The sequence below is a fragment of the Erigeron canadensis genome, chromosome 1, assembly GCF_010389155.1.
Source record: "Erigeron canadensis isolate Cc75 chromosome 1, C_canadensis_v1, whole genome shotgun sequence".
NCBI lineage: Eukaryota > Viridiplantae > Streptophyta > Magnoliopsida > Asterales > Asteraceae > Erigeron > Erigeron canadensis.
Genome location: NC_057761.1, coordinates 42,357,404 through 42,383,441, shown reverse-complemented (window position 1 = coordinate 42,383,441; position 26,038 = coordinate 42,357,404). Strand labels below are relative to the sequence as shown.

At 33.9% G+C, this 26,038-nt stretch overlaps 4 protein-coding genes and 1 long non-coding RNA gene across 5 annotated transcripts; 2 read left to right on the top strand and 3 right to left on the bottom strand.

Annotated features, from left to right (window-relative positions):
* Window positions 1-948: 948 nt before the first annotated feature.
* On the bottom strand, window positions 949-4,005 carry LOC122585044. The gene is made up of 5 exons (XR_006321643.1): window positions 3,958-4,005; window positions 3,630-3,789; window positions 3,429-3,484; window positions 1,558-2,286; window positions 949-1,275 (listed from the first exon to the last, which is right to left on the bottom strand). It is a non-coding gene; the product is annotated as an uncharacterized LOC122585044 (long non-coding RNA).
* A 2,741-nt stretch (window positions 4,006-6,746) lies between these two features.
* LOC122585043 (mitochondrial import inner membrane translocase subunit TIM23-2-like) lies at window positions 6,747-7,646 on the bottom strand. The gene has a single exon (XM_043757143.1). The coding sequence runs from the start codon at window positions 7,548-7,550 to the stop codon at window positions 6,987-6,989; it is 564 nt and encodes a 187-aa protein (XP_043613078.1). The 5' UTR covers window positions 7,551-7,646; the 3' UTR covers window positions 6,747-6,986.
* Window positions 7,647-11,165: 3,519 nt separating this feature from the next.
* On the top strand, window positions 11,166-12,192 carry LOC122583376 (mitochondrial import inner membrane translocase subunit TIM23-1-like). Its single transcript, XM_043755791.1, has one exon. It carries the CDS (start codon window positions 11,323-11,325, stop codon window positions 11,884-11,886), a length of 564 nt encoding a protein of 187 aa, XP_043611726.1. The 5' UTR covers window positions 11,166-11,322; the 3' UTR covers window positions 11,887-12,192.
* A 1,539-nt stretch (window positions 12,193-13,731) lies between these two features.
* Window positions 13,732-21,679, bottom strand: LOC122578837 (anaphase-promoting complex subunit 2). Its single transcript, XM_043750888.1, has 16 exons — window positions 21,384-21,679; window positions 20,037-20,126; window positions 19,384-19,612; window positions 19,044-19,300; window positions 18,874-18,945; window positions 17,767-18,008; window positions 17,273-17,689; window positions 16,724-16,925; window positions 16,533-16,647; window positions 16,365-16,447; window positions 16,170-16,289; window positions 15,987-16,075; window positions 15,824-15,905; window positions 15,568-15,747; window positions 14,578-14,646; window positions 13,732-14,174 (listed from the first exon to the last, which is right to left on the bottom strand). The coding sequence occupies exons 1-16, from the start codon at window positions 21,657-21,659 to the stop codon at window positions 14,052-14,054; spliced, it is 2,646 nt and encodes an 881-aa protein (XP_043606823.1). The 5' UTR covers window positions 21,660-21,679; the 3' UTR covers window positions 13,732-14,051.
* A 741-nt stretch (window positions 21,680-22,420) lies between these two features.
* LOC122584950 (mitochondrial uncoupling protein 3) lies at window positions 22,421-25,808 on the top strand. Its single transcript, XM_043757042.1, has 2 exons — window positions 22,421-22,905; window positions 25,139-25,808. Exons 1-2 carry the CDS (start codon window positions 22,543-22,545, stop codon window positions 25,679-25,681), a joined length of 906 nt encoding a protein of 301 aa, XP_043612977.1. The 5' UTR covers window positions 22,421-22,542; the 3' UTR covers window positions 25,682-25,808.
* Window positions 25,809-26,038: the final 230 nt, after the last annotated feature.

The window sequence follows — 26,038 nt, the reverse complement described above, 5'->3', positions numbered from 1 at the left end:
CTAACGGTTGAGTTCATATTAAATATTTCTCACTTTGGACCCATTTGGAAACATGAAAACAATCTGTTACTCGATATTTATAGGATTCTAGCAAGAGTTTGCTAATATGTTTTTAAATGTATCAAAAATAGTAAAGTTTAATACAACAAAGTCAACAACAATAATTTATCCAATGTCATCAAAGACGAGACATGAAGGAAGATGAGATATACAAAACCATCTCTCTATTTGAAGGGGAAAAAAAATACTTTCAGAAAATAAGAGGCATTCAAGTATTAATGTGCATGTATATAAGAAAAGTATATGTCACAAGTAGTATAACAACTACTCTTAATTGTTACGGACTTAGGGTACAACTGTTGTTGTGTTGGTAAAAAATTATATGTTATATACGAGTAAAATACTCATATTCTTATGTTATAAGAATAAGAGTCATTAAAGTATTAATGTGTATGCATATATAAAAGAAAAAGTGTATGTCACAAGTAGCAAAACTACTTTTTATGTATGTAAATATTACTTGCAACCATGCTGAGAATCCAAGACGACACCGAAACCGAGGTGGAAGCCTTCCACCTTGTCCACACAAACACCATTACAAACACTCTAAGAGTAACTCATACATAATGGCCACTCATCGGAGTGACTTTTTATTATTAATTTTGATTGGTTGTCTCAAAGAAAGAAGAGGCAAAAATTAAGAGAGAGGAAGTAACTCAATAAGCAGTAGGGGTAGATAAGGGGAACACTTCGCAAAGCAACACATGGTGGCCCAGTCAGGGCCGAGAAGCCATATAGGCCATGACCACACTCCATGGGCTTAAGGTGGAAGACAAGTGTTCAAGTTTTTGGGTGTGATAATTTTCTGTTCGACTCATGCCCAGTTTTCATCTCAGTGCCACAAACATACACATTAGTCACAATCTGGCTTTCATCAACCCAAGTGCGTCTGAAAATCATGGGTTATTAATTGCTGAAGATTTTACAACCAAATTAGCATGTTATACAAATTGTAACAAACTCCCATATAGAGATTCTTTAGATCCCCGATGTATGACTCCATCAGACTTTGCTGCAGCTTCTGCGGATATCTTACCATTGAAACTTCCCAACAAATTTCTAAAACAAAATGTGGAAGTGTGTTTCCTACAGTTAGCTACTTATTCAGAAAGTGAATCCCATCTCTAAGTTCTAACTTCTCATCTACTAGGCCCAACAAAAAACTTTGCAGTAGTCGGAGTGACTTGCCACAAGCAGGATCGGTACACGAAACATCTACAAAAGCAAACATCTCATTAGTCATTATTTCTTTCATATCTAACGTGACCCATTATCAAGCAAATTCAAACCAAGTTGGCCCCTTCCTATGCAAAGGGTGAGATTGTCACCATTTCAAGAAACTGGATTGTATTTTGATAATAACTAGTGGGGATGCCCGCGCTTCGCTGCGGGGCTTAAGCAATTCACTCTGGATAGTTAACATATAATCTGCGAGATTAAATAATCAATAGTAACGCTACTAAATTCACTCTAGCGGTCAATGTGGTTAGCAGCTACCTTGTACTACGTCTACATTCGATATCGGCTATGTCCACAGATGCTGCACGATGTCTCTAGCCTCTGATATTTTTTATTAGAAGCTTCAACTTTCTAGAATATTTTCTTTCTTGCATCACATTGAAAATGTAGTACAATCAAATACACCCACATTTAGGACCAAAAACTGAGGCCTACGAAAAGAACAAAGAATAAGTAACTCATGGCAATATATCATCTACTATTCTGTTGCAATCAGTTCCACTTTGTAACTTATTGGAAGGAGCTTACCACTTGGTATTTTATTTTTTTTGTAGAGAAACTCGACATGGAAAAATGGCAAAAAACATAATGAAAAGAGCCTATCATGTTGGTTTATGCAAATTAAGCTTTTAAGATATTATAAATGATATTAACGTTTCAGAAATAATAAACATAAAATGTGATCCTAAGTTTTTAAAGGTGGTAATTTGGAGTTATACTACATTCTAAAAGACCAATCCCGTGCAGATATAACTAAATGAATGAGTCTTGGTTCACCCTGCTGCAAAGGCCACAAAAAATGAAATATGTGATGTTATTCTGTGATCCTATTTACCGACATAAAAGAAAACTTTACATGAGAGTATACCAAAGAAGTTTCCCCTGATATCATTCACATCAGAAATCTAGAGCAAATGGTTCCCGCCCGTACATTGCATATCATGAGAATGAAGTGATACTTTCTCTAAGCCCACCAAAGTGACAAACCTGATATATCATAAACTGAATAAAGAAAAAGACATCTTGCAAAATAGCACCAGCTATTGGTCTTATACAATTTGGCTCCTGATGCAAGCAAGTAGCTGGCACATGATCAAATAAGTTCGTAGAAGCTGGATTTGGCCGCTTCATTGATGAAAATATCCAAGACTATAATTTGTGAACTAACTAACAAAATGCATCCAATTATAAACTTTCAGGACTAAATACGTCAATTGATCCAAATTTCAACCAAAACTCAATTAACCCATGTATCTGACTTATTACCATACGAAGAAAATTACTGTGAGGGTTCACCCGTTCACGTAAATTTTTTGGAATGGTACATTAGTAGTTGACACACTTTCTTAGAAAATATAGTATGTTTGGACCAGGTATGGATTTTACCTTTCACACTAGCGTATTTCATGAATTCTCTAAAATAGCCGGTAACAACCCGTTTGAAACATGAATCGGTATTTCCATAACTTGTTTAATTTGACGGCGAATCCTTGTTTATCTTAAGTGGTTAAAATTATAAACAATTTTTCATAAAACTTTAAACACATATATACTGAATTTATCATCCATAAATCACTTTCTGGCCTAAGTCCGAACAATTTAAGAAACCAAGAAAACGTCTATCCAAACACATATCACATAAACTCCTTATCTACTTTATTACAGTATAAGTCAGATGATTTGTACAATATCAACTTTATAACTTGTTTCAACCTAATCGACCAGCTTTTCTTCCTATCTTTTCACATGTGTACGGGTTAGTATATATGTGTACGATATAGGAAGAGAAGTTGAAACAGAGTTATAAAATGCGTACCACTACATATAAGATCCTCCGCTCAAGCCCAATTGAAATTGAAACTATTCGATCTAGCCACTTGTTGTGTCTAATATTGCAAGTTGCCACATGAACATATAATACATGCCCGCCATTAAGTCTGGTAGGACCATTGTTAGCTTAAGTTTAATATCTAATTTATTAGCTAGGACTATACTAATGCCCCATGCCCGTAATCATGAACAAAGAACCATAAAGCAACAATAATGTACACACATACATATATAAAGTACTTACAGTGGCTTAAAAGAGGATAAAACAAAAACGAAAATAACGAAGTGTCAGACTCTACCTAGGAGACTTTTCAGGACATCCAAACCATTCACTTCCTTATTCGGACGTTCAGACCTGGTATTTGTATGTTATACATAAGTACATAACCATATCCATTTAGGTTTATATGAGTAAATTCTTACATGATTGGATTATGATAAAGCTCAATTGGTAAAGTGATTCCTAAGAGCTAGAGTTGAATTTTTTGGATGGTACATACCTTGCTTCATCCCATTAGCGTTGACTTTTTGTTCTCAGCTTTCACCTTTTTGTTTGGATGATCATTCGATGCAACCACCACCGTACTTGCATAGTCGCATTGGTGTGCTGCCGTCGATTTTCCAGCCATATCTACTCCAAAATCACCTAAACTCCTAACACTAATTAAAAATCATAGCAAAACCAACATAAAATCAATACTAACACTACACAATAATCATAAAGAATATTTTCAATTTGAATGAATCTCCATTTGATTAAAATTACATGATAATCAAAGAAAAGTGGCAATTAATTTTAACGGTGCAAGCAATAAAAGGTATACATACCTTCTTTCAATCAGATTAAGGAAGCATCACATAGGTTCAGATTGTCCACTAAATAAAAGAAAGTGTTATTACTATCTTGTGTATATAATCACCCAAATTAGCAAAGCCCTAAATATACACAAGACAGTAATAACACTCTTTATAGGTGATTATAACAGCAAGCAATATCACCAACCAAAATAAAAGAAAGAAGAGAATGGAGTAAAGGGAAAAAGAGATTGAAGAGGGAATAAGAATCTAATTAGAAAGCTGTAGAAGGTACGGTCGGTTGATGATTATGTAAATAAAAAAGGACAAAATAGTAACTTTAAGGGAGGCTACTGTAGCCAAGCCTCCCTTAACTGTTATATACAAATAATGGTTTTATTATCATAACGAGGCGCGTTAAGTTGAGAGTATTATAATGAATTCAATCCAATATCATGCTGACATATATATAGGCATCCCCAAGATGAATCTCTGCAGCAGAAGTTAGAAACATTCAAAATAAGTATGCAACAAAATTTTGCAAACCATTTCAAATGCAGATCCATTGCTTACAGGATGTCATGATAATGTCCATAAATCATATTTCTTGCTATTAATTGTTTTTCTTAGCCTACTTGTATTTTCGACCATATTATCGGAGTTGCCATAATCAGTTCAACGTTAAGAAAATAAGTCTTATTCATTTAGCTATACACGATTCAAACATAATAGCTTATTTACCCCTTTTTAAAGCCTAACTTTAAAGCATAATATATATTCTGCAAACCCAAAAGTATTATTTTGGGTCATTCAATCTTTCAATATAATACACCAACTTTGGTAGCCATGAATCGATATAGAACTGCAATAGACCACTTCGATCGCCCATTCGTTCAGTCCAGCAGATCCTTTATTTCTCAATTAATCATTATATCATCAATAGACCTATCAATGCAAGCACAACGATACTCTATAGTTATCACCTGTTCTATTATAATACAATTTTTATTCCGATTGCTCACAATCACATTATTGCTATTAGACACATCCAAACACTCCCAAAGACAAACATATACTCCTTTTGTATCGTGTATATATCAACATTTATCTTTATTAGAAATCAATGGGAGAATGCAAAATTGCTCAAGTAGACTGTCGGGCAATATCTTATTTGACAAATACTTTATAAGAAGTGTTTGATCGTTAATCAAATGTCCTAAACATCCTCTGATACTAGCCATGCAGAGGTCTTCTAATACCAGATTTTGGTGCATGCCATTAATTAAGACCCTACACAAGCATAGAAAAAGAGCATACCTCATATACAGTCATTTCTTTTCGTAAATGATCCTCAACTGAGGCCACTGAGCTTTCGGCATCATCAGCCACAAACTCTACATTGTTAATGGTGGTCTTAGCAGTTAGCACCAGTCCACCTTCAGTTCATCACCCATGCCCACCACCAGTGTATACATGTGATCATTAAAAATCCCTTACACCATAGAACAAAACAAGACTAATGTGAGAAAAAATATATACAAATTCGAAAACTAATAAGTTGAATAGCATGTCCTATAATTTATCTTGCAATTGCAATGTCAAACATGCACAGGGTCAAATCCAAAATGACAACATTTTCTGATAATCTATGACAAATTGTAAATTAAACTACAAAAGCAAACTGCTGTATAAGCATCAAAACTCTTCCAAAACGTTGGAGCACTGTGTTTCTCGAACACATCCTGCTCAAATCGAACATTTCAGATTATACACATACTGCAACAAAACCAACAAACACACATCTAGACAACTAGACATACTAGGACAACAGCACCATCAACAAAATCTAATTTTCCTATATGTAACTTTGAAGGGTTTTTTTCCTACATAAACACCAATGTACTTTTTCATTATACCTTAAAAGTCACTATACTTTTTTATCCCTTCATATTTGAGTCCTTACAAGCTAATTAAGAGTAATATTCAAATGTCGGATCCTTTTGTAACACATATAATTCACCTTTATATAAAAAAAAAACAATATGACCCAAACTATTACACAAAGAAATATCTGAAAAACCTCACACAAAGCAATATAAGTGGCTGGGATATTAATAAATAAAGAATAAAGATTACATTATATGTTGTCAAATGACTATGCAACATTATACAAACAGTTACATTATGTATCAAAATTTTGAAATTGTTATTGTATGTATCCACTCTCAATTTTTATTGTTTTATATATAATAACACTTGTGAACCTTTGACATGGAAACTTGTATAGCTATCATGTCAAAAAGAAGGGTTATCCAATAAAAAGATCATACACACAATAGCAACGACTTAAAGTTCAACGCATCGAAAAAGCAAGTCTTCAAGGGCTATAATATAATGTTATGTACAATCTTAGATACAATAAAAACACTTAACCCTACGTTGCATCAGATAATTAAGTAAAAAAAGTACCCGTAAAGATATAAGTGTCGTTCCACTAGCGAACAAAGGCCGAATTTGCATAACCTTGAGATATTCGATCGAAGCCTCAAATCATTTGATCGAAGCTGGTGCTATTTTGAAATCATTTTATAAACTTTGATGATAGTTCCTGTAATCAACATAAGCTGTTCCAGGTATCCAATATTTCAAAGATGAAGCTTTGAGGAGAAAATTTACAACCCCCAAATTACAAGTCTAAAATTTTTTGCTTAAGCAATTAACATAGCACAAAAAGACCATACATACTACACAAACAATAAGCCAAACAATATTCAACAAGACCATATATAAACAGATAAATATTATCTACAAGCAAAACTACATTAATAAGAAAAAAATATGTGATACAATTCCCATATGGCATATCAATGTCAACAAATTATTCATAACAAAGCACTGACACATACCGCATCATCAACCAAACATAAAGGGAATCATCATCAAAATTATGCATTTTTCCATTGTTACAATACCATTACTCAACAATATTGTAAAAACACTACTTAGTACTACATAAAATACGATGATCAAAATTTAAAAGCGAAATGTCGTCAAGTGATCAGTCAAATGGGAACATATCTCTTTGCAACCTGTTTACCAGAAACAGCCAATCCAGCAAGAACACCACCAATAGCACCAGCAATGGCAGCAGACCGAACGCCTTGCGCCGCCTTATAAACCGCCCCAGTGCAGAGCCCAGCGACAACGCTGTTAACGTTATCATCGGTATCTCGAACAGCAACCATTCCACTCTCAATACCTGCATACAACAAACCTAAAACACCAGTTTTGTTTCCAAATTCACCACCTTTTTGTCCACATTTATTTAATATTCTATTCAATTTCAGTTTCCTAGAATCACTAGGTTCGAATTCTTTTCTGGCTAACGGTAACCCTTTTGCTCCGCCGTAAATTGAGCCGCCGAGGTAACCGATTCCGGTATAGTAGGTTAGGTTTTCGCCCCATGAACGTCGTTGTGCGACTGATTCTTCTTGGAATAGAAATTCCGGCGAGGTTGGAAGTTTGTATAGCGTTCTGGACGGAATGTTGAGATCTTGGTATGGATTGTATAGACGCCGGCCGCTACTGTCGTCTGATTGATCAGGTGATCGTGGTTCGTATGACATGGTGGGGTTGAAATTGAATTAGGGTTTATAGAGAAATTTAGGGTTTTTGATTTGGGGAGAAAGAATACATACAATGTGCGTGTGAGAGAGAGGGGGGTGTCTTGAAAGAAAGAAATATAAATATAAATACGTAAATGTATAATTATATATAAAGAAAAGTTAGAATGAAATTGTTATGCCGTAAAAAAAATATGTGAATGGTTTTTCACCCAACTTAAATGCTTAACAGTCTCATATTCTCTTCCACATATATATAATATATAAAAAAAATAATGTAACTAGTGCAAAGTGCTGTATACAAATAAATATACTACAAATATATATTATTAACTTTATAAGTAAAGTTGATGACTTTTAGATTAAAATCAAGGGTCGAGATTTAAATATCAATTTTAAATCTTAACCTTTGATTTGATTCAAAAGTCAAGATTCTTTCAATTCACTTGTGAAGTTAATAATAACTTTAAAAGATCTTAATCTATATATAAATTATGTTAAATCGATAACCTTTAAATTTAATAAGTGTTTTAGAGTAAGATGTTGATTTAATATTAAACCCATTCAACATTGTTTACAGGTACTCGAGCACTACAGCGCATGGATACCGGTGACAGTGATAAAACGATGTGATTGTTAATGTATAAAAGTGATTTATGTTGTAAATAATTTTAATAAAAGTATTACTATATAAGTATATTATGTGAAAATATTTAAGTTAGTGAATAAATAAGAAATAGTTTGAGTAGATTGGGGTCGAAAATATTTTTAAGGTATATTGTGTAGATACGGTGTGTGGATTAAGAAAGAGTTAAAAGTTGGGCGTAATTTAAGCATTTTAAATACTGAAAAATCGAATAGGGAATGGTGATTTATTTTATAATAAAGTAAACATTATAATGTTAATGGTAATTTAAAATCTACCATTTAAATTAAAATATTATATAAATAAAACAAATAAATTAGTGAAACTCTTTGTTCTAATATACCATATTGTATATTGTATATTGTATATAAAAATACATGAGAGGATGAATTTAAAAAAAGAACATTAATTTTCTATTAGTATCTCTCTTCCCAACTATAAGAGGATTAAGGATGACTCTTTATTTGTTAATTTGGCAAGATATTACTGTATGAAAAAAAAACATTTTGATGACTTAAGCATTTAGTTAGGGAGATAGGTTAGCATGTAATTGTAATGTAAGTTGAATACATTTAATTGAAGCTATAGTTTCGTATGAAAGTCTATATTTATTTATTAGCGTTTAGACTCGTCCATTTGGACGGGTAGTCCCAAACTATATTAATCAAAATCATGGAAAAATATGATTAAAAAAAATAATAAGGAATTTAATTAATTAATAAGATTAATAAAACTTAATACTAAAGGCAAGCACTCTGAAGTTGCATAAAAATTCAGAATTGAACATAAAGTAATGATTATTTCTTCAAATATGTGACTCATGGTTGTTAAGGTGCATGCCTTAGTGCAAAGGTGAAAAGATGTTACTTAGTGCATGCCATAGTGAATACTCTATTCTTTATATGATGTTTGATCAAAACCTGGATGCTTGATTATCGTCTCATATTTAGTAATTTACTCAATCTTAAAAGACCTCAACCGACCAAACCAAATTCACCAAAACCAAAGGGGAACCAACCGAATGTAAAACAAAACAACTTGAATCCAAACAACATTATATTCTATAAAAAAAATTCCAGAAACACTTAAATCTTTACTAAATTTAAGAATGAAGAGGTGCCTACAGGTCACCGCCAACCTAACCAGCTCATATCAGAAATTTGTCAAGCTTGACATGTTGCCCAACACACTAATTTAGCCACATAGAATAAGAAGTAAACATGTACAACAACTAAATCAGCTTTCAACTCCTTGTGTTGATGCCTAAAGAACCATATGCATTATTCTTTATAGACGGTGATTGACCCAGACTGACGGTTTGACGCAACTTAGTGACATCAAAAAATTAACTATTTAGATTACCCAAGTCATATAAAACTCAATTAAAACGAAAACGAAAAAAGAAACATACGAAAATTAACTTCATATATATGTTGATTTTAGTTTACCCATTTTTTTCCAACTTTAGTTAAATAACCGATTTCCAAAACTATAAACGAAACATATGAAAAATAAATCCATATATTGATTATATTTTACCCTTTTTTTATAACATTAGTTATATTACAAACTCATTATATGTATCATCAAATTAAACTTAATCAATACAAAAACTTAAAACTAAATATACGAAAATTAACTTTATATATATGTTGATTCTAGTTTACCCTTTTTTTTTCCAACTATTTAGATTACCCAAGTCATATAAAACTCAATTAAAACGAAAACTAAAAAAGAAACATACGAAAATTAACTTCATACATATGTTGATTTTAGTTTACCCCTTTTTTTTCCAGCTATAGTTAAATACAAATTGGCAATTTCATATATATTCTATAAAAGTGTAAACAATATAACTTGGAAAAAAAGTACATACCAATTCATCGACAAAGACCATCTCGAACGTTTTGATTTTCTTTGGATTGTTTCACTCCGGAACAGTCCATACATGCATAACACGGAGTCGTAGATGATGGTTAACATGTGTTGGTTTAAGCTCTTCAAGATAAACTAATGTGGTTTTATTTTTTATTGTTAAAAAAAAGCCATAACGAACTTATAATAAACAACAAACTAAAAAGTCGGATGTAACTTATAAATTGAACAAATTAAAACTCGAACTTCTACATAAACTTACAAAAAACCATACAACGACTCAAGTTTATAATATTGATTAGTATGAAATTATAATATGAATTAGAGAAACCACATGTTAGTCCAACGTATAAAGTCGAACTTCCATATAAAACTTACAAAAAACCATACAAAGACTCTAAGTTTATAATAATGATTAACATGGAATTATAATATGAATACGTACCTTAATAGTCGAACAATAGTCGATTGTTTTTTTTTCCCCGAACGATAGGATTTTTTTTGTGTGATAGTTATTTGGGGTTTTTTGGGTTTCCATGTATTTATAGATATAGATAAAAATAATAAAGTTTGTTTAATTAAAAATAATAAAAGGGTCGGTCATCTATAAATAATAGATAAAATATATTATAAAAAATAGATGATTAATGAGAAGAGAGTATTAGGCTCAAGGAGGGGGATTATGGGTACCAAGTGTACCCCTAACCCCCTCTTTTAGTTATATTATAGATTTATTGTTTCTAAAAAATTGAAACATTCTATCAAAACTTCACATATTTGGCTGGAAAAAATAAATGCAAACATTATATAGATAAGATTGTCTTCTTACTTATAGTATTATAAGTTTATGTTAATGTGTAAAAAATAGTTATAATTTATTATAAGTTTTTTTTACTAAACGAAGCCTTAAAGGCTTTCGTTAAGATGCATTAAATATTTGTACGTCTACCATAAAAATCAAGGGTGGACTTTTGATATAAAAACGTAAAATCTTTTCATGCATGTTAAATGAAACCTAAAAGCTTCATTTAATATTTTATATATATATATATATATATATAAAACACTTTATTTTCATTTCTACTCTACACAATTACACATCATCAAAAGGAAACGAGGAAGAAAAATATTAAGAAGAGGAACCTTCCCAAAACTTCTCTCATTTGTTCTCTCTTTCATTCATTCAACACATACAACTCACCGCCTTTTATTTTCCCCCAAATCATCAAAACCCTAATTTAATTTCAACCCACCATGTCCTACCAACCACAATCACCCGATCAATCAGACGACGGCGTCGGCCGCCGTCTATACAACCCATACCAAGATCTCAACATTCCAGCCAGAACGCTATACAAACTCCCAACCTCGCCGGAATTTCTATTCCAAGAAGAATCAGTCGCACAACGACGTTCATGGGGCGAAAACCTAACCTACTATACCGGAATCGGTTACCTCGGCGGCTCAATTTACGGCGGAGTAAAAGGGTTACCATTAGCTAGAAAAGAATTCGAACCTAGTGATTCTAGGAAACTGAAATTGAATAGAATATTAAATAAATGTGGACAAAAAGGTGGTGAATTTGGGAACAAAACTGGTGTTTTAGGTTTGTTGTATGCAGGTATTGAGAGTGGAATGGTTGCTGTTCGAGATACCGATGATAACGTTAACAGCGTTGTCGCTGGGCTCTGCACCGGGGCGGTTTATAAGGCGGCGCAAGGCGTGCGGTCTGCTGCCATTGCTGGTGCTATTGGTGGTGTCCTTGCTGGATTGGCTGTTTCTGGTAAACAGGTTGCAAAAAGATACATTCCCATTTGACGGATTACTTAAAGTTTTAAAATTTTGATCATTATATGTTATGTAGTGGTTTTTTACGATATTTTTGATCGACGATATTGGAACAATAGGAAAAGAAAAAAATAGTAGATAATTGTGATGATGATTCCCTTTATGTTTGTGATGATGATACGGAATGTATCAGTGGTTTGTTACGAATAAATTGTTATTGTTGGCTCTTTGATATGGGAATTGTATAACTCATTCTTTTCTTAGTAATGTTGCCTTGTTGAAATGTTGAATATTGGTCTGCTTATAGTGATAATAATACCTACTAATTTATGAAAATGTGCTTGTTGTTTGATAAGTGTGTATGGTTTTTTGTGTTATGTTAATTTTGGTTGAGCAAAAAGATTTAGACTTGTAACGTTGGGGGGTTTTATATTCTCTTCCCTGAAGCTTCAATCTCTGAGATATTGAATGGCTGGAACAATGTCTGTATAATTACATAAACTATCATTATAATGATGATTCAAAGATATCATCATCTTCTTCTTATTATATGAACTTTTGATCAGATGTTTTGAGTGTATGCAATTACTGTCGTTCGTTAGCAGAACACGTCTTATATCTTACAGGTACACATTCTGTTTTATTTCATCTGATCCCAACTTTGACAAATTATGTCCATTTTTAATTTGCACCCTGCGCGTGCTTGACATTGCAAAATTAATCCAGGGACATGATATCCTCCTTACTACATAGCTTGTCTGCTTTTATGTTTGACGACTCTGTTTATCTATCCCTTTACTGACTCTGTTAAGGAGGATCGCTAACCCAACTCTTTGAATCTCTGACTAAGCCTGTTTCTCGAGTACTGCTTGCTAATCCGGAATTGGTAACTGTTGACTGCTTCTTCCCTTGTCTTTAACGGGGTATTAACTCTTAAGCACACAGAATTTTTCAATGTTTGCAGCTGCCGTGTGGTGTTTTTGTGTGATGGAAAATTACCTGAGTGGAATGTTTATTCTATAGTTCCGTCCTGTCTCAATGTATATGATTGTATGAATCAATGGTTGGTTTTGCATTTTTTTAAAGCTTGTTTTGGCTGCAAGTTTGGTGCGGCAACAGAGAGATACGCTGCTGTCAACATTGCAATTTCAGGGTCTAAAATCTATTTATGGCTGCTTTTTGTCAAAATTTGTATATACATGCTTCTTGCCTGGCTGTTTGTCGACATATCAATCTGGTTGTAAGATGGTAAAGTTGCAATTTTCCATGATTTTCATATGCATTCTAATTTATGAAAGTCGGATTGTGGCTAAGGCGTGTAAATGTTTGGGCAGTAGTCATACAGGACATGATAACTCGCAACCTCTTTGATGTTTTATCAAACTGTAAAATGCATTATTAATAATAACATTATGGATACAACATATACCACAGTCCTTAAGGTGTCTATCTTTTATACACTTTGGAGAAAAAAGTTTAATGGAGTACGATTGAGTATGTTCACATGTTTTTTAAAAAAAGTTGTTCCTTCTCGTTTTTCATTTATTGACAGATCGTCTTACCTTGCACTTCAGAGAATAATGAATTCATTTCACAATATACATGACGTTAGGTGCCAATCCATACAAAATAATACACTATTTTTAGTATATATGATTTTAGAAGGTGATTGATAGGAGATGTAGTTATGAGAATAAATCAATTTTCTTTACATAAAGACTTCAATCATTCTGGCATAGTTACCAATGGTTTTCAAATAAGTTGACACAGATGTGAAGGGTCCCAAATTTAGACAAAGTCGGACAGACTTGCAAGGAAGATACTTTCACACTCACATGTTTAGGAGATATATTCAAAGGTTAAAACAGACAGACATCAAGCTAGATGTTAATGATATATTAGCTTAGGTTATTGTTACGGGGTATGCAACTTTGATGGGGTTTACTTGATGCTTGGACAGACATCAGAGGTTTAAACTGTTTGCTTGTAGATAGAAGTTTAAACGGCTAAATTAACATAGCGACAACAGCCAAAAAGTTACATATATACAGGTTGGAAAAGCTGCCATAAATAGAATCTTTAGACCCCTGGTATGCTCCACCAGGGTTTTGCTGCAGCTTCCATGAAGATCTCACCATTGACACTTACCAATAGATTCCTATAACAATATGTGAAAATGCTTTTCCCATGGTTGATCATTTCTTTAGAAAGTACATCCCGTCTCTAAGTTCTAACTTCTCTTCTACAACTAGGCCCGACAAAAAGCTTTGCAGTTGTTGGAGTGACTTGTCGTAAGTGGGATCAGTAATGCAAAACATCTGAAATATACGTCACACATTGTTTGTTATATTTTTCAAATTTAATCTTACTTATCTCACTAGCAAAAAAAGAGTTTGGCTAGCAGATCAAAATGGGCAAATTTTCTGCGGTCAGACCTGGTCAGGTTACACTTGCTGTCGTTTGAATTACTCTTTTGTAATTACTTACTATACAAAACTACCATTTGTAGACATTTTAATGCATGTTATAGTCCATTCTGACATTTGACTTATCAACAAATTTGACCCGTATCATTTTTTGTTATTCAACATGTGACCTGTTATTAATCAAAGACAACCCAAATTGACCCTTTCTGATGCAAAAGGTTGAAATTGTCACCACTTTAATCAACTGAACTTCTTTTCATAATAGTGGTTTCTTATCATAACAAATACTGTTTACCTTGAGAGTATTATGAATTCGATCCAACGCCATGCTGCCAAAATTTGTAAGCATCCCCAAGATGAATTTCTGCAAAAGTTGGAAACATTCTATATAAGTATGCAGCAGAATTTGCCAATCATGTCAATGATGCTCGAAGGATTTGTCATGATAATGCCCACAAATAATGTTCTTGCTTTTATTAATTCTTAGCATACTTGTGTTGTGGACCAGATTATCTTGGATGCGATAATCAGTACAATTTTAGGGCAAACAGTTTATGCATATTCACTTTTCTATATATATATATATATATATATAGGGGGGATGGGAATATAAGGCTGTTAGGTACCTAAGCTTAGGTGTGAAACACTCACATATTTTTTTTAAAACCATAAAATTCATGGGGGCCCAAGTATTTATTCATTAATCAAGATATATTAAAAAATTTGTATGTGAGGGGTTCCACATCCACACCTAAGCTTAGGTGCCGGACAACCTTTTATTCACATTTCCCTATATATATAAATATATAGCAAACCATCTCTTTTTTCACATATTATCGGTTTGAGTTATTCTATTTAATACATTATAAACCATGTTTGGTAGGCAGGATTGCAGGAACAGAAATAAGACAACCTTAATTTCTAAAATAATCAAAACTTTCAAACATTTCATTATCTCATCACTACAAATAAAACAACACAACCAAATCCATACTCCATATTTATCACCTATGTCATTATAGATGAATTTTTTATTCTGATTTTTCACAATCATAAAGATACTATAAGACACATTCAAACAGCCCCACAGACAAACATATATACCTTTTGTGTCATGTAAATTGCAACATTTTACTTGATACATAGTTTAGGACAAATGTTTGACAATTAATTAAATGTCCTTAACACCATTCAATACTTGTCATGCAGAAGGCTTCTAATACAGTAATACCAAACTTTGGTGCAGTTAATTTAGAAATTAAATAAGCAGAAATATATAGCATACCTCGTATACAGTCATTTCTTTTCGTAACTGATCCTCAACTGAAGCCACTGATCTATCGGCATCATCATCAGCTACCAACTCCTCATTGTTAATGGCAGTCTTACCACCATCATCTGTGCCATCCACCAGAGTATACATGTGATCACTAGAGTCACCATCTGAAGACTCTGCAATGATCCCCTACACCCGGAAAAAAATCAAGGCCAGACTAAGAATTAATAACTACATAATTTTTACACTAATTAGTTGGACCAACCTTGCTTATCCAGAAGTTTATTCTTCTTTGAAGTGTGTCTACAGGCACCCCAATAGCAGATGCAAGATTCTTGGAAGTCCAACTGTGATTACAGCATTTTTAATGTATATTAAAAGGGGGTAAAGCACTTATTTACTGTGGTAAGATTAAATTCAAGATTTACCTTTTTTGATCTTGAAATTGCATAATGATTGAAGCATGTACAGGAGTGACCGTGAACTGCAAAGTTCTATCCTCAAATTCCAAGTCTAACTGAAACAAACAAGTGACAATTCTTTTTCAGTTTGAGATATAATCATGTTAGTAACATTACATGGATAAAGGGAAGAAAAATCATGTAACTGACCTTCACGGTACCAAGATTTTTCTTCCATAATAGCTTGCGAGGAGTTTTAATTTCATGAAATCTCTTAGCATAGTCACTTAAAAGCCGTTCCACAGGCTCAGGTATGTTGACAGCCTCATCCTGCGGTTATAAACAGAGCAAAGTTACGCAGAGAGTAAATACTAAATAGAAATAGTTATAAGTTATAATTCATACCTGGATAGGTGGCCAGAAATTTGAAGATATGATAGTAGCATCAAGAATATCAAACGAAATCTCATGCTCCAGAGGCTCAACACCTACAAAATGATCACAAGATCATAAAAAATGGACTGCAGATGATATTTCTTGTAATAACACGAACTGTTAGTTTGCTGTATTTACCTGTTTGAGATAACTGATTAATGGTGGTTTTAACATTTGTGTTTGTCCTTTTTGAATCAATCAGATCATTGAGCATGATCTCACATTTCTGCATGCTGCTTTCACCAAAATGTATCTGGATATGATGACAAAACTTTAATCAACTTGATGTTAACTATTGAAATCAGAAAATCCATTTGCAAATCACCTACCTTGAGAAGCTCCAGCGTTCGTATTTCCGTGTCGATGTCATAATCAGTTTTGTTCAGAAGCTTTTCAGCTAACATAACACGATATTCATTTATTAACTGATCCTTTGAACCAATTATCCCAACAACCATTCCAAGTACATCAACTTTCCTTCCATACCGGCTCCCCTTCAAAGGATCAGCCTCGACAGGATCGGGTTCCCAGCTGAAAATGGTTCGGAAATCAATATTAGAGATATAATGTATAAAAGAAGAATACATCACAAGATTTTATAAGGGGTTATTGTATATACAGATTACAAACTTAAGTCTCATTTCTATTTTAGGTGACACTTTGCTTGCATAGAAAGGCTCAAGCCATTAAAAAAGAAAGAGGGCCTCAACTATCATCAATTGCAAATGTAGGTAATCTGACTTGGCACCTGGAAACCAGTTACCTTAATGATCAACCTAAATGAAAACTTTTAAGGAAGCTAGAGACTTAACGTGAGCGCAAAGTCGCAAACAAAGTGTGATACCCCTAATATTATCATTTGTGTAACATTTTCCTACCGTTGCACATCAATCCATGCTTGCTTGTCGTCCGTAGTAATATCATCATCCAGAGGCGTACTTTCTTGATTTTCTTCATCTCTATTTAATTCTTCAAGCAGGCTATCCCCGGTGTTTCCAGGCCCACTGTTATTCCCACCAGTACCATCAGTAAGCATAGTCACAATACATTTTATAGTATCTTTCCTTCCTCTTAAATATTCCCTGATTGGTTCACCAACTGCTTCCAGAAACACTCCTGCTGGGTCTATTGTTCGAAGTGCTTTTATAGTTGAAACATATTGGTGCAATATATCATTCGTTGAAGCTCCAGCCGTCAATAACCGGTATCGCAGTGCAGAAATGAACGAATCAACAAGTTTTGAATGTTGCCCAGTGTACTCCAGACATTGTTTCAAGTCTTCAATGGCAGGAGCACTGCAAATACAATATTTAACATTGTTAAAAGATTATGAGCTCATTGTATATATTTAATGAATTGTTGAAAACTCAACCTGTCTGGGTAATCCACAATAATCTCAAAAAGTTTGGCTATTCTTAAATCTTGCAAAGTTTCATAAGCAAAATACTCCAATCGTAACTGCCATCTAATGATTCCTTCAGAGAGTTTACCGGTTTCTGAATAGCATGATGAAGGGGTTGATGCTAGAGGTGATTTTGTACTGGAAGGGCTAAGACAGCTCATAGAATCACCAAGATAATCAAGAAGTGCATGCAAAAACTGCAGAGGTACAGCCTGAAAAAAGTATCTTCCTAAGTTAGCTTTGATCAAAGATGTCATTTAGTTTTTTATAAAAGGATGTAAATTCCACAGCAAAATAAATTTTACACAGGCTTAGAAAGTATACAGATTTTCAACCCATTTATCTAGGTCTGGGTACATTTAGCTTGTGTATTATCTCAGCAGCGAAAATGCCTTCTTTTTCGAGAAAGGGGCGGTGACATGCGTATGCAAGAAGAAGCTGTTGGAGCAATTACTGCTCTTTCAGCAAAAAGGATCTTAGAGTGTCTAGGGTTGAGCCAAGAGGGTCTTTTAACGCCTTCTTTTTTCTTCTCATTGGAGTTATTTCACAAACACTTGCCATGGTAAGAAAGAATGGGGGAACAGGCACACTTGGAGAGCGCAGTACAATGGAAAGTTGTATGGTGTGTTCAGGAAGGATGAACCACTCCCAAAAAGGAAACTATTGATTCTCTCCCAATTGGTAAGGACCGTAGGTGCAATGATTTCATGCTAGGGATGTGGGAGCATTAACTCCGTTACTGACTAGGAGTAAAAACAGAATTAGCTAAAAGTGGAACATGTCAAATAATCGAACAGCTCAACCAGGGTAAAAGTCTACAAGGTTATTTTTTAGTGTAGACATCCATTTAAATCACATAATTTGAAGATTTGGATTATTTTTGTGATAATATTGTGTTTGTAATTATAGCTAATGAACACGTGTTTTAAAAAAAATGAACATAGAAGTGTTTGTGGGTCAACCCAACCCAACCTTTACTAGAAAAGGCACATTATGATCTAAATCCATATTGACCCATTACCAAATTCACCATCTTGCCACCTTCATCATTATATAAGCATGAAAATATAAATCAACCTGTATCCAACCCTTGATAGACTCCAAAACAGAATTCCTATAATCGTCGCCAGCTAGATCATAAACTTTAGCCTGCCATGATTCATATATGTAAAGTAAGATAAATTGCAGAAGCTAACATATGGCATTTATTAAGTACATCATATAATATGAATGGAATAAGTACGGACCTTTAAAAGCAAAAAAATTGCAGACGCATAGGCGTCTTCCGTCATAGATGTGAATCCAAGATTTCTTAGATTATGAACAACCATTCCTATGTTCCTCACTAACTTGTTTTCCAAAGTTTTATTCTTAACATAAGTTCCATCAATATCCATTTTTCCAGGTCGATTATTGTCTTGGAATTCATTACTGTCTTCATAATCTCCAGTCATGATTGTACTCAACTCCTCTAACCTTCCTTTGAAGTACCGGTGGAGTACCTCTACAAACATGTCAATAGCAAAAAATCAGAACTCTAACTCATTGTCTGTAGTAGAGTGTATAAACAGAATCTCAAAAAAATACCAGTAAATTCGCGTGGCAGAGTGGTCATGAGAACAGAAGAGACAATTAACCGATACTTAGAAAAGAGGACCTTTTCAACATCTAAGGGGTGCCCTTCCATTGGTGCATTATCATGGCATGGTTGTAAACAGTTAACCAGCATCACTAAGCACTTCTCTTGGTACTGTTTTTCCAGTGATATTTCTTCCAAAGCTTTACAAAGTAGTAATTCAACCTCATCTTCTTGCATCTGTTTGAAGACACACCAAAGTCATGAAGAAAATACATGGATTGACTACTAATAATCCGTCGACCATCATAACTACCGATGTGATTGAAGTTTACCACAAAAGTATTTATTTATTCATTTTTGAACTTAGTAATATCATATTCCATTTTTACTTTGACCATGTTACCCCCAGGGATTTTATCTAGGTGGATGGTCTATGACAAAAATGTAAAATGAGCCACAAAAAAGTGCTGAAAGTTTATTTATCCCAAACATCTTGATATATACACAAACAAAATAGTTAAAGCCATGCATTGTGAAGAAGAGCCGTGCAAACATATTAATGCCCATAAAGGACTTTCAGAGAAGTGTATTGAACTATAAAAACCGAATATGAGGCAATGCCACATCATCAGAATGTAAATTCTAGCGAGTGTTGACATACATCTCCGCCATTCATTTCATGGTCCAGGACATTGCTATAAGCATCAAAATTCTTCCAAAACTTTGGAGCACTATTTTTCTCAAAAACGTCCTGCTCACATCAAACAACATTGAATAATTCAGTATAAAGATTAACATTCAAAACACATTAAAGCAATAAATCCAACAAATGCATATCTAGACACACTATAAAGAGCAGCGTCAGTAAAATCTAGTATTCCTAACTCGGGGTAGTCTAGGGGGTTTTTCCCCTTCAAAAACACCAATCTACCTTTTCATTGTGTCTGTCATTAAAGTAAAAGTAATCCTTGTTCAAACATAGACCTCTAAGGTATGAAATGCGGTCTAATGACACGGATGACAACAGAAGCTCATGCGTTTTTTCCCATTCACATATGAGCCATTAAAAGATAGTTTCATGTACCGTTTGGATCCTTTTGTAACATGTAAACTTAACCTTTTATATGAATTAGTGGCAAATGACATAGTACCAATAAACTTTAGCAGATTGCCGTCTAGATAGTTAACTTTTTAAGGTCCATTAGGGTATATAAAGCTTTAGATAACCACTTAACAAATCCATTCATTTTAATCTTTACAGGAAACATAGCTGAACCAACAATTTCATTGAGGTAGCTTAACACATCGACATGCAACGTTTAAAAAGTACTGCACGTAGGCAAACTAGCCAGGATGAGGTTTTCGTTATACAGTTACCCAGAGAAGGCGGGTCTTTTATGACTCAGATGTACATGGCCTAACCAAAGTATCCCATGACCGTTTCCAAACCTTTCCCAGGCCACCTCCAATATTGTACCTAGCGAGATTCAAACACAAGACCTCTTGCAAAGAGGTCCCGGATAATTATAACTTTTGGGTTTAATCCACACCACCTATTGCAAAAAGTGAAAATCAATATTCTCGACAAACTTGTCAATCACCTAAAGTTACAATTACTAAAGTAATACTAACCAAAACAGACAATACACATAAGTTAATTACAAAATTTGACTTCCCCTATTAAAATTACCCATCACAAAATGAACCAAGTGGTACACAACCAATTCTTTAAAATGTATGTGGGTGTATCAAACTTTACACAATACACTATAAAAATGTATACTTTAATATCCGTCTTCGTATGTATGTATCGATCTAGCCTTCAGTTTCATGTATCTAACATTCTAACCTCATACGACTTGTGAATGTGGCAACTTATCCGATTATATCACATCATCTAATTCTCTAATATTGAATAAGTAAACATAATGCACCATAAAATAAGCAAACCCCTCTAAGCAAGTTGAAATTAAATTTATAAAAAAGACCCCTTTTTTCAACAATATACCTGAAGGGATTGAAGGAAATGTTGTTCGACTAACGAACAAAGACCGCCGTATCTGCATAGACTCGAAACATTGGATCGAAACTTGGAAATATAAGAAGAAGAAAAAGTTAACAAATTTGCGTCATCATTATTATTATTATTATGATAACTGTTAATGATGGTTTCTGTAATCAAACAGAAGCTGTTCCAGCTATCTAAAATCTCTGAGATTGAAGTTTCGGATAGCGATTCCAAAACCCCCAAATTACAAACTGACAATAAAGCGTCCATCGCCATTTGATGAATTATATCAGTATATCTAAACCCTAATTTCAGATTGAGATTGATAAACCCTAGTTATTTTGGGTGGGTTAGTTTTTTTTACAAGATGGAAACAAAATAATGTGATTTTGCCGCTACTTTTTGTCATTCAAAACAGTGGTTTTTTGTATCTGCAGTGTGACCTATATATCATTGTATTTTTTTTTACTGTGGTTTGTTCAGTTAAACATGTTCCACCCCTCTTCAAAATTGGTCCAAAACTTTGTTTTGTCGCACTTGTTATCCTTTTGACGGATCTCATCCATATCAAGCCAAAAACCAACATCGGGTTCGAGTCCGAGTGTACGGGTTTAAGGCTGGGTATAGGGGTAGTTTTAATCTTTGTGTGACAAAAATAAATTTGAAATCTAGTTATGATTTAAAGTTTAAACTTGACCCATACAGTTAGAAATTTGATTTTAATACAAACCCAGTCTATACTTAGACCGTTGCCATCTATTTAGGTGTTTTTATCCGGTTATTAATTCCGGAATCTGTTAAATATACAAAATACATCTTTAATAATATATTAAACGGAGGATGATTAATTCTTTTAGTATATTTATTTAAAAAAGTTATAATAATACAATCATATCACGGAACTTAAGGATGAAATTAGGAAAAAATAATTAATAGATTATACTAATTGGCTATTATGTTAAATTGTTAATCTATACAAATTATATAAAGAAGTAAAAATTTCACTCAGCCCAAAATAAAACTCTGGAGACCAGACAAACACCACAACAACTGAACAACACAATTTATTTTTAACAATAACGTGGTATGCCTCTGTCTGTCTGTCTATCTAAATCAACAATCAATAATCAGATCCCCGTGTGAATTGCAATTTCTTTCCATGGATACAGAACCAAGATCCAAATCCAAAACCATAAACAAGATCGCATTAGCATCAGTATCCGCAATGGTGGCAGAAACCACCACTTTCCCAATCGATATAACCAAAACCAGACTGCAATTACACACTACTACAACCCACCCTGTCTCTGCATTCCGGGTCGTGACCGGTATCGTTCGCAACGAAGGCGTGACAGGACTGTACAAGGGTTTATCACCTGCTGTTATTAGACACATTTTTTACACCCCTATTCGAACTGTTGGTTATGAACATTTACGTCATTTCTTTGTTACTGACACTAGTAATTCTCTTTCTTTACCAAGTAAAGCTCTCATTGGCGGGCTTTCCGGCGTTATAGCTCAGGTAATTTTCAAACCCCCAATTTTATTTAAATTTTTTGGATTTGGCTATGGTTAGATACATAGAAAGTCAATGGATTAGGGAGGTGAGACGTAGATAGTCATACATCTGACCGTAGGCCGAGAGACTGCTTTCAAAAAGACGTGCGGCTAAAGTGTGTGTTAGAAATATGTGGCATTAGTATGTGTATGTATGGATATAAGAAAATATTGTATGTTCCAAGAAATAAAAACATACCTGCATATGGGAATATAAAAGGCATTTGAAAGCTATAAGCATATAAATCGTAAAGTGTAAGTAGAGGGTGATTAATTAGTGTATCATATGATGACTTGTGTTTGGGTGCAGCGGAAGCGATGGATAGAAAATGTGTAAGTTATGTTGGTTTGTTTTGGATGGAAAACAAAGTAATCTGGAGGTGTTTATAGACTTAGATGACTAAATTGCTCAGAGAATACTTACAACAAGTAGTATTTATATTCAATCACCCAACACTTGTAGGGTTACAACTTACAATCAGAGAATTCAAAGTCACACTCAAGTTTTTATTAGGCACTAAATGAGAGCAACAACTTCGGGATTATTATTGGTTTTTCAAAGTATGTAAAATAGATAAACTTTGTTCATATTAACTCTAAATGAAGTGTCTTTAAGTTGGGTGAAAGTTTGAGAGTGATCACTTGCTCGGTTCCATACAAGATTGGTGTGATATAGCCGGGAAGTAGTATGTAAGACTTCATATATACTGCAACTTTTTTGGCCTTACATGACTAGTTTGAGTGTCATGAGAGTACTCTTCTACCTGTAGGGAGTAAATTATGGCCTATATAACAATCTTGTAACAAAGGCATACCTTTTAGAATTTGTTTTAAACAAAGGTAACAACTTTAGAGTAAAACAGAAACGGGTCATTCCATTGTAAATAAGTAACTGTTGTTTTTAGTTGGCCTATACCCATTGGATCAGAAATGTGATTTTTACAAAAGATTTGTTTGCGACTGTGTGTGTGTTTTGTTCTTGTTCTTTTTTCTTTACATGTCCCTGTGAAATAGGTGGGAGGTATGCTTTGTTGGTTTGGTAGAATTGAATAATGTCAGGATGAACTGTCTTCGGTTGGCCACTAGATCATTTGAAGTTTCTAACTGTTTTATATGCTATGGATGAACCGATGAATATCCCTGACGGGATTAAAATGATGAACAACGACAAAAGTACCCTGTCCAATATGCCCATATATTACAACACACATTTTATTAAACAAATAACAAACTGTCCACCACAATTACGACTTTGATAATGCTGCTTTAGGTCTAGGCAACGGCTGAACTCTGACTATTGTTTTTTGATGATTGCAAGAAACAAAAAGGGACCAAAAACACCAGAGGTTATTTTAACGTTAGAAGTGCACTGCTTATCGCATTTGATTGACAAACTAGGCACTGCTTATTTAGTTGATCGCCTAGATCAAACTACTTTTTGGAATGTTGTTTAGATATTGTAGCCTTGCAGGCTCTTAACAAGATAATTATAAATATTTTTTATTTTCCTGGGATTTTGATTTGAAAAGTCAATGGTCTTAAGCCCGAATTCTTTACTGTATCAGATAAACAACTAGTAACCTCATTTCAAATTTTCTCATAAGATGAAATTTACATATAGCATTGACCCGCATTAAAACTACCCTTTTTGAACCAAACTCCTTTGATCAGTTATTCGACCCACCTGACCCGCCCATTTTGCCACATCTGAATTAAATTATCTTTCTAAAACTACTTTAAATGTACAACACATGGTGATTTTAGATCTTTTACCACATTTATAAGTTATCGTCATTGACTTTGCTTGCCAAGTGTATATTTGAAAATTGAAAGGTAAAGTTCTTGCTCACTAAATGGAATTTTTGGTGATGTACTTGGTAATGACCAACCAATGAGATAGAGATGCCCAAAGAATGAGTTAGGTGTCTTGTGATGGAAAAGCAAGAGAATTAACTTGATACATTTGGCCTTGAAGAAGGATTTAATAACTTGCAAATTGATTATTTTTCAGCATTTTCTTGTACTTATAAAATGTAATTGTCAATTTGCTTGACAAGAAGCTCCCCTACAAAGTCTTTGATTGTTAATTCCGTTAGCAGTCATCCTAGTTTGCTGCATAGTAGTGACTCAGAGCAAATTACCTTCATTTATCTTTTAAAATAGTATGACAAATCCTTTTTTTCACCCTAAAAGTGCAGGTAGTTGCCAGCCCTGCTGATCTGGTTAAAGTCAGGATGCAAGCAGACGGTCGTATGGTCAGCCAAGGGCTCCAGCCAAGGTACACAGGCCCACTAGATGCTCTACTTAAGATCCTTCAATCCGAAGGCTTTAAAGGACTTTGGAGAGGAGTCGTTCCAAATGTTCAAAGAGCATTTCTAGTGAACATGGGAGAATTAGCTTGTTATGATCATGCAAAACATTTTGTTATAAGCAACCAAATTGCTAATGATAACATATATGCACACACTTTGGCCTCTATGATGTCCGGCCTTTCAGCTACCACTATAAGCTGCCCTGCAGACGTGGTCAAGACAAGAATGATGAATCAGCGGGTCAATGAAGAAGGTAAGAGTAAGTATAAGAATTCTTATGACTGTCTTGTGAAAACTGTTAGAATTGAAGGATTGAGAGCATTATGGAAAGGTTTCTTTCCTACCTGGGCTAGGCTTGGCCCATGGCAATTTGTGTTTTGGGTAACTTATGAAAAGTTTCGGCTAATTGCAGGTCTTCCTCCTTTTTGACATTTTTTGTTTGTAGATATATATAGTGTTACATTTGTTAGTATGATTCCTAATAGTTCTTCGCTAGGAGTTCAAATCACGCCAATGTTCTTTTAAATTATAATTTTACGTGATTTATTTTTTCTCATGTTGACCGTGAGATTTGTCCGATAATGGATGGGCTATCCATATTTTATATATATATATAATTCCACTATAGAAAATACAGACTTAAGGGTAATTTAAATGTATGCATCAAACTTTTGCACAAAGAGCATCTTTTTGACACAAAAATCAGATTTATCTCGTATGTATAATACAATTCTTACACCAAGTCACCAAATAAATTTCAAAACATTTTGTAGACTTAAAACTAAG